General features: G+C 38.7%; 1 protein-coding gene across 3 annotated transcripts in view; it reads right to left on the bottom strand.

Moving 5' to 3' along the window:
* Positions 1-17461, bottom strand: part of WDR37 (WD repeat domain 37) — a 70276-nt gene that overhangs the window by 22159 nt on the left and 30656 nt on the right. For all 3 annotated transcript variants that reach the window (XM_081299641.1, XM_081299640.1, XM_081299639.1), the window contains 4 exons: positions 15848-15892; positions 13593-13669; positions 3265-3505; positions 1734-1875 (listed from right to left, as the gene is read on the bottom strand). In XM_081299641.1, coding sequence (XP_081155767.1) covers positions 1734-1875; positions 3265-3505; positions 13593-13669; positions 15848-15892 — 505 coding nt within the window. The remainder of the gene's footprint in view (positions 1-1733; positions 1876-3264; positions 3506-13592; positions 13670-15847; positions 15893-17461) is intronic.

Genomic DNA, 17461 nt, shown 5'->3' on the forward strand with positions numbered 1-17461 from the left:
AGGGCCCCCACTCCTACCCCCACACCAGTGTGCAGGACTGCCAGGTGCAACCTTTGCACGTGGATCCCCTCTGCAGGTACTGCACATCAAATCCAGGCTCATTTGGTTCGGAAGCAGTTGCTGTGGCCTCATCCCCAACCCTGAGTATGGCAGATAGGACTGAAGTCCACATGAGATGGAGTCCCACATTGGAGCTCTCGGGGGGTCAGGCTGGGCTAGGTTTACTCTGCAGTGTGATAAAGTGACAACACTGTTGTGTCAGTCACTGAGAACAGGAAGATAATTTCTATTGACTACCATTACCTGAGGTACTAGAATAAAAACCCATCTCACATTAGGATTAAATAATTCAAAACAAAAGCAGCTCCTAGAACAGACCAAGTCATATGAAAAGACCTCAATACACTTTTACAATACAATTCACAATTATAAACAATTCCTACACATCCTTGTTTTCTATCTCAAGCTTCTTTAAAAACTTCGTCCTATTTTCCTTTCAAATATTTTATTATCATTTTAAACAAGAAACTACAACTTAATATTTAACACTAAATATATAAAACAGACTTTTCATATTTTTCAGTAGCCAAATGAACAAGTATTCATTCATTTAAAAAATGGCAGAGTATCAAACAGAACAAGCACTGTCATCCATGTTGGAGACAGTGACATTGTAAAGGGGGGCAGTAGTACAAGGGGGAGCAGTGGAGAGGAATACTGGGGAAGTGTGCCTGGACAGGACTCTTTTATTTTTTTTAATCAGAGCAGTTTAGTTATATGTAAATAGGTTCATTTTCACAAAATTATACAAGCATGGAATTTGATTTCATTCCCCAGCACCCACTTCTCCTCCCCTCTACTCTACTGACCTTCCTTTCACTCATTTATTTTTGATTGGAGCTTTCTACACACACACACACACACACACACACACACACACACACAAAATTCACTATGGTATATTTATACATGCACGTAGCATGATTTTGTTACATTCATTCCACATTTCTTCCCCTTTCTCAATGGACAGGGTTCTTACTAATGGGCCAGGAGCGGGGTAACATGGAAGAATGGCGAAAGAGAGATTTTTTAAGAGAATCATCAAGAAATATTTCACGGTTTATGTCACAAGGAACTGGACAGATTGTCTCCTTGCTTACTGAGAAGGATCAAACTGGAAGAATGGGTTTGTGGAAAGAAAGAGTTAAGACATCCTCATGCTCAAGATGTCTGAGAGAAATCCAAGTAGAGAGAGACACATGCTAGTCTGTGTGTGTGTGTGTGTGTGTGTGTGTGTGTGTGTATGAGACAGAATATGTCTTTTACCAGAACATACCTGAAAAACACAAGTAATAACAGAACCAGACTAGACTAAGGAAAGCTGCACTAAGACAACCTGGGAGGGTCCAGCAGGAGCTGCAGTCAGACCCTCTCAATGGAGGACGAGACTGTCCTTCCCATTACCCATGAACAAAGCCTAGAGTGCTTCCTGGTTCTTCCTTCTCCCTCTGTCTCCTCACCACCCCATTTCATTCCCATCCTATTTCTTGACAGAATATTAAAGTCTTTCTTAATCCCCTAAAAATTCCTTGAAAATGCAGCTAAATATTTAGGAAAAGCACAGACGTTTGAAAAAGAGTAGAGGTGCAATTACTGAAAAATTTCATTAGAATTAAATTTTAATGGTAATTCATAAATCTTTTTTCATAAACAGTTAAGATCTCTGAACTCACTCCGTGTGTCCTTGGAAAACATTCACAGAGTGAATGGAAGGATCCCTGAAATCCCAGAGACGGAAGGTCGTGTCACGGGAGGAGGTCACCACTAGCCGCTGAGTGGGGTGTGTACAACAGTGAGTTAACTCCTGGTCATGCCCTACAATCAAAGATGACAAAAGTTCGAGATCATCCACCTGCAGATTTGCAATTAGAGTGAAACTTTTTGAAAATACGAAAACTTAAAAATACCTCTTTATAAACACCACTGCTAACAGCCAATGGAAAAGAAAACCTAAAGGAATCACTTAGTAACGTGTGCAGTCAGGGTGGGACCAGCTTTCTCAAAGTAGCTGGGTTCACTTCAGGCAGCCACTTTAAAGGAGCATACATAGATGTACATACAACTCATTTTTCTGATCCTAACAAGATGTCAGAGAAATCACTAATGGGCTGAGTACAAAAGCTTAAATCTTAATCCTTCACTTCTAGAATAATTTCTACTGGCCTAATATTCTGTCCCTCAGTAAAAGACATGTACTGTAACAATGCCCTTACCTTGCATTTGGGCAAAATCTTTAAATGAAGTATCTCCTGGTAATTAAGATACATTATAGACAAACAAAACTTCCTGATGTAATTAAGGTCCCTAGAAGGGTTGACTTTGAGTTAATCAAAAGAAAGCTTGTCCTGGGTGGCTTCATCTAACCAGGCCCTCCCTCTCAAGAGGTGGGAGAATTCAGCGCTCCTAGTGGCCTGGAAGAAAGCAAACTGCAACGTGAGGCAAGGCCTTTAGAGGGACCCAGAGCAGCCTCCAGCTGCTCAAAGCAGTCTCTAGCTGACAGCAAAATAATGAGGGACTCAGAAGAGGATCACATGCCCCAGTGAGGTCCTGCCCCCACAACACCCTCACTTTGGTCTGCAAGTCCCTGAGCAGAGGAGCAGAAACGATCCACCCAGAAACACAGACCAGGAAGCCATGAGAGTGGATTCCTGTTGTTTTAAGTCACTATGTCTATAGAAATAGAAATTTTCACAGAGAAATAGAAAACCAATACAACTATACTTCAAACATTGAGATATTCTATGCTACAATTAATATCCTAAAGATAAAATAAATTTAGCTATCAATAAATTTAATTAGGGGCTGGGGATGTGGCTCAAGCGGTAGCGCGCTCGCCTGGCATGCGTGCGGCCCGGGTTCGATCCTCAGCACCACATACCAACAAAAGATGTTGTGTCCGCTGAGAACTAAAAAATAAATATTAAAAATTCTCTCTCTCTCTCTCTCTCTCTCTCTCTCTCTCTCTCTCTCCTCTCTCACTCTCTCTTAAAAAAAAAAAGAGGTCTATCAACAACTAAAAAAAATTTTAAAAAATAAATAAATAAATAAATAAATTTAATTAGAAATGATCTCCAAAATTTACAATGGAAGAGCCAAGAAGACTAAAAACAATTCTGGCCAAAAAGTCATTTGTACAACAAACATAAATATGCAAACACAAACTGAAAGAACCAACTAGCAAGTTAACATGATCTATTAAGGTACCTGTCAGAGAATGAACAAGTTCGGACGTCTCAACATCGTACAGGTTTGCTGTTCTGTCCCACGAGGCTGTCACTGCCTGCTTCCCTCCAACTAGCCAGTCAGCAGCTATGACCACTCCCTGGTGGCTTTTAAGAGATGTCAGCGGAACCCGAATAGTAGGGCAGTCACTAGACACGTCTCCATCGATATCAGGCTCATCTTTATCAGAGCACTCTATTTCGTCTTCTCCAGATATTTGTTGCTAAAGGTAAAAATCACAAAAGAAAGATTTCTTGGGAATCTTGAGTTTTTTTCTGTCACAGTTACACAATCAGATTGGTCTTATCTATCCTAGGTCTTATTATGACCAATACAAACATAGTATCTAATACATAATTAGTGCTCAATGAATATTTATCAATTTTATGATTGGTTGAAACTGAAAGCCAAATATTAAAAAAAAAAACTACTGACCACTATGACATCAAATGAAATACAATCCATTTCTACTGACCAAGAAAATGACAAATAAAATGATTCTTGACATTTTAACTTTTTGCCACTTATTAGTAGAAATGTAATATAAAACTAAACAAATACTATTAAACATCACTAACATCAAAAATGCATTTCAATTCTCAGGAGTTAATACAAGCTTATAATTCTAAAATAATTATAGAATTCTACTGTACACTAATATGGGAATTCACTTTATTTTCCAATGGGATCAGTGAAGAATTTGTCAAATGCTAGAGATAAAACAGTCAGTCTAAGCTTGAAGAAAATGCTTATTCATTCAGCAAATATTCATCAGGTGCTTACAACAGACCGGGCACTGTTTACATGGCAGAGAAGGGGACAAATGCCATCTATCTTATGTAAGACTACATTCATTCTAGGTGATAAGAACGTTGGAATAAACAAGAATGACAAAGTCCTTGCCCTCACAGAACTTCTATTCTGACAAGGAAGAAACACATGCGCGCGCGCGCGCACACACACACACACAGTAATATGATGGAGGGCCAACATTCCAGCATATAGGCACAGGCAACAACTACCTCAAGAGTGCCCCTAAAGCTTAGGAAATAATGATAAGAGTTAATAAGTAAGATAAGATCAAATTTTAAAAACAAAAAACCTTCTTCTACACAGCAGAGGGAACAAGAATGTGAAAAGAGAACCTACATTTTACAGAATGAAACAAAATCTTATCTTCTGACAGAGGTTAATACCTAGAATGTATAAAGAACTCAAAAAACACCAAAAAGAACAAATAACAATTAATACATGGGCAAGTAAATTAAACAGACACTTCACAAAAGAAAAAACACAAATGGCCAATAATTATATGAAAAAAAGTTTAACATCATTAACAATTAGGGAAACGCAAATCAAAACTACACTGAAATTTCACCTCACTCTAGTCAGAATGGCAGCCATCAAGAATACAAAAATAATAAATGCAGGAGAGGAAGTGGAGAAAAAGGAACACTTTTATACTGCTGGTGGGACTGTAAATAAGTACAACCACAGTGGAAATCAGTAGTCAAAAGACTAATCATAGAACCACCATATGACCCAGCTATACCAACTCCTCAGTATTTATTTATCCTAAAGAATTAAAGTCATCATACTATAGTGATACATACATACCCATATTTATAGCACAATTCACAATAGCCAAACTATGGAACCACCCTAGGTGTCCATCAATAGATGAGTGGATAAAGAAAAGGTGTGTGTGTGTGTGTGTGTGTGTGTACATACATAATTAGTGCAAATACATAGTGCTCAAGAACACACACACACACACACACACACACGAAGTTTTATTCAGCCACAAAGAAAAATAATATTATGTCATTTGCAGGAAAATGGATGGAACTTAAGACCATCATGTAAAGTGAAATAAGTCAAAGTCAGAACATCAAGGGTTGTGTGTTTTCTCTCATACGTGGAAGCTATAGAGGAAAAAGGGAAAGAAAGGGGGGGTGTGTCACATGAAAAGCAAAGGGAGAATAGAGAAAGGAGACGAGGGGTGGGAAGAAGGGATAGAGGGGAGAAGCACAGGGTAGAGATACTGGCCAAATTATATTGCTATATTGTGTGCATGTATTGATATGTAACAATAAATGCCACCATTATGTACAACTATAATGCACCAACAAAAAAAGGAAAAATAAAGTTCACACTGAAAGCAAAAACAATTTTTGTCACATGTATATACACACACTAGTATAAGAATATATGTCACATGTGCATAAATATGCAAGGAAATATGTCATATGTATGTGTACTAGTATGAGACTATTTGTTATGTACATATACACAGTCAAGTAGTGATATGTGCTGTGAAGAAAAATAAGAGGTAGATAGTCAAGGGCTGCTAATTCACTCAGAATTATTGACAAAAGACTCTGACAAGGCAACACTTGAGTCAGATTGTGAAGGAAGAAAGGGAGTAAGCCATACCAATACTGAAAGGAACTGCAGAGCAAACAGTGTAAAGTCCTGTCTGTGCTACAAAAAAAAAAAAAAATGAGGGTGTCAGTATGGGGGGCGGGGGAGTAGGCAGACATAGGTAAAGTGGTGTAAAACCTGGTGTAAGACCATGAAAAGACTTTGGTTTTATTCTGTGTATTATGGAAAATCATCACAGTTTTAAGCAGGGATGAGACAGAATCTGATCTATGCTGTGTGAACAAGGGGAAAGTGAGAAGAGGGTAGGCAGCTACTATGGTGGGCTGATTCACATGCTGAAACCCTGACCCCCAGGACCTCAGAATGTGACTGTACTCAGAAAGAGGGCCTTTGAGCAAGACCATCATGGTGAGCTCTTATCCACCATGACTGGCATTGTTAAGAGGAGAGGAGAGCACAGACACACAGGAAGCACACAGTGAGCCAAGGAGAGAGGCCGCAGAAGACCTTGAACGTGCAGGCTCCAGGACTGTGATGACATAAATTTGTTGTTGAATCTGCACAGCCTGTAGTACTTGGTTATGGCTGCCCTGGAAACAACAGGGAGAAATTCAAAGAGTACAAAGGTGCAGGTAAGAGAAGGCAGCTTGGGCTAGAACAGTGGTGACAGAGATGAGACGAATATCCTCTGGGTAGAGCTTCAGGATTTGCTGACAGATTGATATACACTATAAGAAAACACAAGAGTTTGCAGACAATTTAAAAGTGTTCAGCCCAGCTGGGTGCCACGGTGCACACCTGTAATCCCAGTGACTCAGGAGCTAAGGCAGGAGGAGGATCCAAGTTCAAGGCCAGCCTCAGCAACTTAGTGAGGCCCACAGCAGCTTACTAAGACCCTGTCTCAAAATAAAAAGTGAAAAAGGTTGAAATATGGCTCACTGGTGAAATACCCTGAGTCCAATCCCAAGTCCCAAGAAGGAGAAAAAAAAAAAGGTGTATTATCCAAACCACTGGGTAGAAGGTGACATTTCTGAGATGGGTAGCACAACGAAAGGAACAGACTGGGGACAACATCCAGAACCCAATTTCAGTAGGTTGCAGTGCTATGGGACATCCAAGGAGAGATGGAGTGAAGAATCAGATGACTACAGAATTCTGGATTTAAAAAGAGAACTACATACAGTACACACTGTTGGGATCAGCAGCAACAAATAGTTGGTAAAGCCATGGGTGCTAAATGAGATCACCTGGCACTAGTGTGGGAGGACAGCAGGTGAGCCATGGAGTGTTAGGAGAAAGGAGACCCCGACACAAAGGTGAGCAGGCAGAGCATCCAAAATGAAAAAGAGGTGTGGAGAGGAAGAGAGCCAGACAGCAAGGGTCAAAAAGAAGGGAAAAAATTAGAGAAATATAGTATGAAGTGGAGACAGGATCACAGATAAGAAATAAAATGAAGGAGGCAAAGAAGCAGCCTGTAAACGTCCACTGGGTGGACAACAGGGAGAGATGTCAAAGACAAGGCTCAACAAAGTGGCAGGGGCACAAAGCTGGCCCAAGAGAACAGTGCCTCAGGAGGGAAAGGAGCACAGGTAACACTTCTGAGGTCAGCATGAGAAGGCTAATGGAGTGGTGGTTCTGGGTAGGCTGTGGGATAGATGTGCTACTGAGAAGGACCCAAGAAAGGAAACTTCTGATGACACAGGGCAGAGGGAATCATTGCTGGAGCAACATCCAAGCAAGAAGATGAAAACGAAGAGGACCCTAATGATGGAGGCAAGGTCATGACCCCTGACTTCAGGTCAGCTGGTGCCATGACACATAAGCAGGGGGAGGTGGGTACAGAAGTTCTTTCCAACTGGTTCCATCTTCTTAGAGAACCAAGAAGCAAAAGTTTCAGTTGCAGAATGGGGGCTGGGAAAAGGAATGGTAGCAGTGCAGGGCCACAAAATCAACCCAGATTGTCCACAGGGTGCTCACTGCTCAAGTCAGGAAAGGCACCAAAAAAAAAAGTAGATTTAGCCAGAGGTGGGATTTCTCCAGGAAGAGAGGATTCATGATCTTGTGACAGAGTTCAGCATAAATGATCATACAACACATTACCCATTTTAGATTACGCTAAACACCATAAAGAAAAAGAGAAAGACGTGTTGAGAATGCACAAGGGTGATCTAACCCTTTAAGGAAGCCACATCTGAGCAACATGTGCAGGATGAGGAGTTCATGTAGGTTAGAAGGAGGCACACTAGGAAAAGGAGAGAATGTGTTAAGTGCAGGGCAGCGAGAGCCACTGAGTTCAGTTGAGGGTGCAGAGGGAAGGAGTGATAGAATAAAAGGTTAGAAAGGCTGGCAAAGGGCCATCAAACAGAAGGGATTTTGAAAGGACTTCACCTTGAAGGCAAGGGGAAGGCACTGAAGTAACAGCATGTGCATTCTAGAAAGATCATTCCTTATGGACTACCTAAAGGAAGTGTCATGGGCAGCCACACCTCAGGCAGAGAGACTAGGTAAGCCACAACCACGTGATCAGGCTGGAAAAAGATAATGGCTTGTAAAACTGGAAGAGTAAAGGGCTGACAAAACCTTTTTCCTTCAGCAGGAAATGAGTGCCTCACTCCTAGGGCATGCTGCTTAAGATAAAAATGACACCAGGTAGATAAGCTGCATCCAAGCGGGGAGGAGGAAGTCCACATCATCTTAAATTCCTACTGGGAACATCCAGCTCTCAGTCTGGTGTCTGGCTGACTCTTGTCCCTGATGCTGCCTGTGGAACCATTCAGAAGGCAATGGCCTCTAGGCTGTAAGGCTTCCCAACTCCCACAGCTGCTCCTGAGCAGTCCTATTCATCTGTACCTGCATTGTCCCTGGATGGGGACATAGCAGGTGCTAGTGGACACTTCTACAGAAGCAGTATCCCAGGAACAGAGAAATGTGGCTTTAAGAACTGTAATCAGTAAGACTCTGTGGACTGTTTAGAAGTGAAGGAGGGTGAGGATAAGAGGAGTCTAATAGAATTCCAAATTTTCTGAGTTTTGTTAACCACCAGAACCCTGACCTAGAACAGTGAACCCAAGAGGCTACTTAAGTAAATATTTTTTGATGGAAGGAAATAAACAACTAGGTATACAATAGAACTACTTCCTCACACAGGAAACATCTGAGGGGGTTTGGGAGCAAGATCATGTTAGAGGTTTGGGTCACATTTAGTGTGAGGCACTTAAAAGTTCAACTGAGGGACTGAACATGCAGAGTGGACATGTGGGAGCTTGGAAGGGAGCCCTGGAGTTCCTGGTTATCAGAATCCCCTGTTTTAAAAGGTGAAACAAAGTTAACAACTTACACAAGTAATTCTTCCACTACACAAGATACTAAAAGGTACTGTACAGTATTAAGAATAATTATAAGCTCTTTTAACCTTCATTTGACAAAGCGCAGGGGCTAGAAAGAGTAGAAATTACATACATACATACACATATATGTGTGTGTTTTTTTTAACCATCTTAGAGCTAATTAATGTGTTTAATGGTTTTACTGACAGCAATATTTTAAGAAAATGTCCAGAAATTGCCAATGTAATACTGATAAAGTATCTACTAAGTCCTCAAAATCAAAGAGTCACTGAATCTGTGTTTTAACATAGCAAAGACCACACTCGAAGCCACTTAGTTAACTCCTTTCAATTCCCACTTTGGGTTGGAAAACATTAACCCTACTACTTAATGACTGAATGTCACAAAACAAATGTGTAACACCTATCTACTTGGTAATCTAAAATCTCTTTATTCTACATACCCAAATATTTCTTAAATAAATCAACACTGTGAATAACTCACAAATAAAACTCACTGATGCAAATTTTAAAGATAACATCTGTGGGAAAACTGTATTGATTCAAGACAAACACAGATTTTAACAGAGAGTCTGTCTTAAAATCTACGTTTAGAATTGCTAAGCAAATCTGAGTCAAGACTGGCCAGCAAAAGTTTAAGAAAACAAGCTGATTTCAATTAAGAAGCATCTTCATCCAGCAATAACTACAGAAGGATACTGCCTACTACCAAGGAGGTGAGGCAGGAGCTCACTGAAGCCATCCAAATATCTGTAACGCAGGCTCATCTTTAATTCAAACTGAGCTCCTCCCACTCCAACATTAGCCCCAAATATGGAGATAGCAGTTATCCAGGGAAAAAGCTGTCATGTTAAATGCAAGCAAAATAATGAAGAGAAAACAAAGTTATTTTAGAATTCCAAGTAAACTGTTAAATGCTTTTTAAGTACTGTTCAAAAATTTTCCTCTACCAATATTGGTGTTTTTCCAAATTTTATTTGGAAAACAATCCTGCTGATATTCAGTTTGTGAGTTTTCTGAACATTAATCCTCACCCTCATTTCTTTGCCTTTGTCCCTCAACAGTGCTTAATTTTTTTTCCCCTAATGCACAATGTAAGTATGCCACATAAAAGTTGGGAATTCCACAAGGAAGAAAAAAACTGTTAAATATATAACTGTCCTACCATATCTGAGGGTGATATGTTCCAAGAGGTTCTGCAGATTCTTTAACAGACTGTACTGAACTGTATAAATACTGTGTTTTTGTTTGATAAAGTTTAATTAGCAAAAACTAATAACAAAATAGAATAACAACAATGGTATTTTTTTTAAAAAAATATTTAAAATTTAAAGTTTATTTATGTATGGATTTCTCCATTTAATATTTTCAGATTGTAGCTAACCACAGGTAACTGCAACCTCAGATAACAAAACTGTGAACTAAGGGGGACCACTACATAGTCAATTAAAAATGAACTGTTAAGACCTTTCAACTGAAAGAAGCTCATTTATTGCCGGAATTAATTGCTTAACCTGCCTCCAAATACAATGATGTTTAGAATATTTACAAAGCAGAAAAGTAAATTAATATTCAAAGACAGAAATATAAAAACTAGATTACTGACATCCTCACAACAATCACAGCCCAACACAAACTGAAACCTCACAGACTTGCACTGACTACATAAAATCATGTGCTGTCACCATTTCAACCTGCTTATGCAGCAAAGAGAGAGACTAACCATGTGATGACAACATCACTAAAATTTACAGTGCAACAGAAACTAGGAAGGATAATTTTCATTCAAAGAATAATTAAAACCATCATGTGATCATATATCTACTGACTCAGAATGAAGTGGTGCAAAAGTAATTTAAGGACAGGTGGATTATTTCTTCTCAAAGTGCAATACCTTTTGTTACCTACATTAAAATTTTACCCACATAAAAATGATGATGCCACATAAGTCATTAATTGATGTGGTAATAAAATCCACAAAAGATTAACAAGGTGTCTATTTTTACATATATAATACACTAAGAATTATAACCTAAACATAACATTTAAAAGAATGAATAATAAATGTTTAATATTTGTGGAAAGTAAGGCTAAAGTAAGCATATCTTATGAAGATACTTCTTTTTAGGTCTTGTCTTGGCTTGAACTACCATAACAAAATAAAATATGCCAGAACATAACAAAAACAAACTGAGTGGCTCAAACAGTTTATCTTCTTAAACAGTCCTGGAGAGCAGAACATGACGACGGTACCAACCAGAGCAGTTTCTCTTCCTGGTTGGCACATTCTGCTCCTTGCTGAGTCCACACATCATGAGAAAAGTGCTCTAGTTGTCCTTTCCTCTCAGGACACTAACCCTAATGGATAGGGCCCCAGCCTTATAACCTCATTCAACCTTACCTACTTCCTAATTAAAGGCCCTTCCTCCAAATACAGCCACATTGGGGGTTAAGACACAGGAATTTGGGGGCAACACAAACCTCAATCCATAACATTCTACCCCAGTCCTCCAAATTTCATAACATTCTTTTTTTTAATATTTTTTTGTTGTTGATGGACCTTTATTTTTTACTTATTTATATGCGGTGCTGAGGATCAAACCCAGTGCCTCACACATGCTAGGCAAGTGCTCTGCCACTGAGCCACAACCCCAGCCCCTACTTCATGACATTCTTACATGGCAAAATACATTCATTCCATCCCAAAAGTCCCCCAAATCTTAGCTCTAATGTTAATTCCAGCATTAGCACTAAAGTCTAAAGTCTTAATGAAGTAGCATCTAAATTAGGTATGGGTGAGACTGCAGATAAAATTCTTCTGGAGGAAAAATTTCTTTCCAGCTATGAACTATACCAAACAAGTTTTATTTTTACAAAATAAAATGGTAGACAGGCATAGGATAAACATTCCCATTCCAAAAGGGACAACAGGTTCCCAACAAGTCCAGAACTGAATAAGGCAAATTTCCACGGATCTTAAGACCCCCCCAAACAATCCTTGTTAGCTCAATGGTCTGTCCTCCAAAACCACCAAGATGGCATCAACACCCCAGTCTCCTTGGGCCTCATCTGGGCAGCCCCATCTACGGCACTGGGCAGTGTCATCCTGGACCCCAGAAACCAAAGAAGTCTCACCCTTTGAGAAGATATTAACCCTGTCCCCTGGGCCTGTGGTACGAAAGTAGTGACCCTATTAATCTCCAAATCACTTTCAGGTCTTTCTTCCTCCCTTGTCTTGAAGGATGAGGAGCAGTTTACAGCCAGACAGCTCTATTTCAACAGTTTGAGAGCCTTCACTGATTTTATCTCATTTTCTCTATTTCCTTTACTCCCAGATGGCAGTGTCTCTACTAGTATAATCTCTGCTCTATTCCTAACTATTGCTGAGGTGGCTGACTAAATTTGCAGTTCATATCTACCTTACTTCTTTATCAAACAGTTGTTCAACCATGACCTTAATTGTCTCTTCAGAAAAAACTTTCTTGATTTTTGCATAGGGATAGGCTGAGAATATTCCAAATCTTCAAGTTCTAGTTCTTTTTTTGCAAAATAATTCAATTTTTCTCTCTCCCTCTCATGTTTTACTCTAAGTACACAGAAGAAACCAGGTCATACCTTTCATCCTTTCCATACAAATCCTTTCAGCTAAATATCCAAACTGGAAAATCTACCTTCCACAAAACTCCTGGCCACAATTCAGCCAAATTCTTTAGCACTTTGTAACAAGACTGATCTTTCCTCTAGCTCCCAATAATCTGTTCCTCATTTCCTCCTGAGACCTCACCAGAAGGGCCTTTAACATTGTGTGCATGGTGATGTATATATATATATTTTTTAAGCTTTCCTCTTTTCTTCCAGCTTTCCTCTTTTCTTTCCAGCTTTCCTCTTTTCTTCCGAGCCCTCAATGGAATTATCTTTAACATCCCTATTTCTGCCAACAATCCCTTCTCAGAAATCTAGACTTCTAGCAGGTACCTCAAAATACCTCCAACCTCTACCTATTAACTAATATTTTAATATTAGTCACTTAGGTATTTCTTACATCAACATAGCACTTCTGTTGCCAAATCTTAGTTAATTCCAACTGTCATACTGAATTGCCATAAGGCTGTGTGACATACAAACAACAGAAATTTATTTTCACACAGTTCTGGAAGTCAGAAGTCTAAGATCAAGGTTCCTGCCAATTTGGTTTCTAGTAAGGGCTTTCTTCCTGGCTTTCAGATGACTTCTCTCTCCTCAAATGATGGAGGAAAAAAAAATGACAGAGCAAGGGAGAGTGTAAGAGCACACTATGCAAGCACACACATGCTCTATGGTGACCTTCTTTGAAAGATACTAATGCCCTCAGGTTAGGGCTCCATGCTCATGACTTCATTCAACCCTTAATTACTCCTTAGAGATCCCAACTGCTAATACAGCCTCATTGGAGATGAGGGCTTCGACATATGAATTTGCAGAGAGATACAAGCATTCAATCCACACCAGATACTATAAATGTATTCTAAAATTTGCAAGTGTCCAGAACTGTACATTAGTAGGACCATATTGAGTTTTATGGGCAAGTAAATGAGCTTACACTAGTGTCGGCAACAGGCTGAGGTGTCGGCAGCTGTACCACATATCTCCAAATGTGAGCAGTCTGATCTCCAGAAGCTGAAGAGAGAAATTGGGGAAAATTACCCAATGTACACATCTTACATAAAATGTGCTCTTTGCTATGCTCTGGCTAAAAAACTTCAGTCAGATTTTTCTAATTTAGTGATTACTTGGTGCAATAAATATATAGTTAATTCACAGACTACACAATTCTATTCAAAGGAGTAAATGTACAAAATCAGGATTATGATTACTTATAAAAATACTTCCCCTTTCATTTTAGGGTAGAAAGTTTTGGAGGTTCAGAGAAAATTTACAAATATGTAGATTTTATTTTCTATCTAATAGGAATTTTATTACACTATAGCTTGTGACTAAAATAGATTCTGAGATGTTTTAGCAACCTAAGACGTTTTAATGCATTCATAATTTATAGGACTTTACAATTTGCCAGGTACCTGTTACTGTTACTTATTTGTGCTGCCTCCCTATTCTTCTCTTTTCCCCAAAGTTTGGAAAGAAATGCTTTGACCAAGAGTGAAAACAAAGGGTAGAACTACAAGACCCAGAACAGGCTCTCAGATTTACCAGAATGGTGTCGTCTCACCCCTCAAAAAAATCATTTGGGCCTTCATCTTCTCCTCACTGCTGCAGAGCTTCCTAAAGAAGCTACTACATATGATGACAGTAGCATATTTTTATGGCAGAAATCAACTTACTGCCCAATTTTTCTTCAAATCAATAATATACAGAATTGCAGTCTAATGCTCTTCTCTATCCCCATTACTTTAATTATCTCCATGTTTCCATCAGTACCTTTTTTAAGCATCTCTTGGTTTCACCCCTCCTTTCTAATCCTTTGGTGTATTACATCGAGACATAGCCAACACACTGGTCTCCTTGCCACCTTACCCTTTTTTCCAATCATACAACAACCCACCAATATAAATTCCTTGCCTACTTTAGTCTTCAAATACTTATTAAGGCATAAATTAGCTATGATGGTCTAGGCCTGTGAAAATTGTTCTCAGATTAACCTTCCCACCATATTCCCCTCACCAGACTGAATGACTTGCTCCATCTCACACATTAAAAGTATTCATATGTGGGCTCCCTGCTTAAACAATTCCACCTGCATGAAGCACCCAGTCATCTCAACTTTTGGGTTGAATCTTGGGATCAGCAAAATCTGGCCTTTGTGCCAAATCCAGGTAGCCATTTTGGTAAGTAAAAGGTCATCCCTTCAACAGTGCATTGTCTCTGCTGTTTTCATACAACAGGAGGATTGAGGAGTTTCAACAGAGACCCTCTGGTTAAAAGATAAAAATATTTACTAATTGGTCCTTTATGGAAGATTTGCAGACCTCTAATCTATCAAAAGCCTACATATACCCTTCAAGATTATCTACAGTAACCCCAAAATATCTGTAGGTTTCTTGCAATTCTTTTAGGAAAAATCCTCAGAAAATAATGCTACTTTCCAAAAGCAACAAATGTAATTATAATTTTTAAACCACTATTTGAAATATGAGAAATCCAAGTTACCACAGTATAAGTAAATTGTTTAGAAAGGAATGAAAATGTGCTGAGTCTAGAAAATTGCTATCTCATTATTATTTTTTCTCATTTCTTTACTTTGGATACATATAGGATTAGGAAATAGAGCAGTAATCACAGGGTTTCAAAATACATATATTACAATTTACTGTAAATTATCAAAGGCAATAATAAAATGCTTTATAAAAAAGACTTTAAGAAGATTACAAATTGAAGCACAGCACAGTAGTATACACCTATAATTCCAGCTACTGCAGGGGCTGAGGCAGGAGAATCCCAAGTTCAAGGCCAGCCTGGGCAATTGAACAAGATCCTACCTCAAAATGTGCAAATAAAAATAAAAAATTTGGGAATATAGCTCAGTGGTAGAGTATGCTTAGAAGTCAATCTCCAGTTCTGCCAAAAAGAGAGGAGGAGGAGGAAGGAGAAGAGGAGAAAAGGAAAAAAAAAAAAAAACGAACTAATTTTAATCTCACAATAAATTCAAGTAATTGAATCTGTGATCCACTACTGGTTTTTAAAAGTACTACTCTTTATTCATTTCTCATTTAACTCATAAAATGCCTAACTTTCATAAAAGCCATGGATAATTCAGATGCTACCAATAAAAGAATATTTATAGTTGTTTTACTATTATCAATAATTTTGTTCAATTAAAGAGAAAAAAAACCAACATACCAGTTAGAGCCAACTGCTCTGAGGGATGAAATTTTATAGAATTTACTGCAAAATAAAAATATTATAAACACAAGTTTAAAGTAACAAAACAATTCATCAGTACTTATTAGCCACATATATATTTGCAAAGCTAAAATTAAAAATTAAAGGCACTATGATAGTTCAATATTAAATCCTCTCACTCAATTAAATTATAAATAAATGTATTAGAACTACCAGATTGCTAAATATAGGAAACACCAAAAAAAGAACATCAATAATCTATTTCTTTTTAGTATTTAGAGCTAAAAATAAAATCAGGGTGAAAAAAGAAAACATCATTGTGACAACAGGCAAAGGCAAACTCCAGTGTGCAGACGCTGCCTACTGGTCCCCAAATGACAGGCCCCACTCTGTTCTCCTTCCCAGCATACAGAATCCCAATCAATTCAAGACAAATGGAGACCATGAGTGAACTCCTCCAATCCAGGGAAAGAACTGGGTTAAACTGTGATGATAACCTCTACTTTTTTCTTATTCAAGAGTTCAACAACATAAAAAGGGTAGTTCAATGAAGGTTTTCTGAGGAAGCTCTCATTTTCTTAAAAAAGTAGTTGAAGCCAAAAAAGAATCTCAGCACCTCACTCCCCTTGCTTTCTTCCTTGATTGCAAATGAGATATCTCAATGGGTGGTTAACAAGATAGCAAGCATAAGGACAATAACCCAGCACACTGAGGCCACAGTCAACTTAATAGCACTGCTCAGCTCCTAAAGCAATCCTGAGTCCGCCCACCCACTTAGGATTCTCTCCTCAAATAAATCCTAGGTCTTACTACTGACTAAAACCATCGCTAGTCAGTCAAAAATGAGCTGAACTCAAGTTGCTCTGGGAAGGTCAAACCCTCACTTCCACATCTCATAAAGAAAGTACAGTCCCTTACACAGAATGTAGTGGGAGTACCACACCTCAATCAGTTATCTCTTCCAATGAAATTTTGTAGCTATGCCATTAGAATTACTTTTCTAAGAAACTAAATGAAAAATGCTAGAAGATATTTTTAATCTCAACATTAAAATACAGATAACTGGGGGAAAGAGATGTTAAAAAGTGTGTATAACTTTTAAGTAATAAATTTAAGCAATGTATTTGCTAGAAATAAACAAATATATTTAAGGAATGAATTTGAGTTGAAGACACAGAAACAGAAAACGATACTTATTCTTTTACCAGAGTTGTGTTATATTTTGAGCACCTATTATATATATCCCAGGCATTGTGTAAGAAAATTGCAGGCCATGCAATAGTGCCACAGATGTAGTATGTGGGATAGAAGGTGGAAAGGAAAACAGGTAAGGAAGCAGCATGGAGAGAAGATGTTCACTATGGGAAAGGTATGAGCCTGTCTATATGTTGAGAAGGAAAGGCCCATGGCAAGAGACAGAAGACACAGGTGACAAGAGGAAGAACTGAAAAATAAAAGATCCTACGAAGGGAAGAGATGAGGGCAGCTCACTTGGAGCCCTGGCCTGGATGGGACCACTGAAGTGGACAGAAAGGCACCCAAACAAACCCAAGTGTGTAACTTTGTACAAGCTAAAGACAATGATAACTCTGGCTCTGTAGTCTCTACAAA

The sequence above is a fragment of the Spermophilus citellus genome, assembly GCF_964194105.1.
Source record: "Spermophilus citellus genome assembly, chromosome: 6".
Taxonomy (NCBI): Eukaryota; Metazoa; Chordata; class Mammalia; order Rodentia; family Sciuridae; genus Spermophilus; species Spermophilus citellus.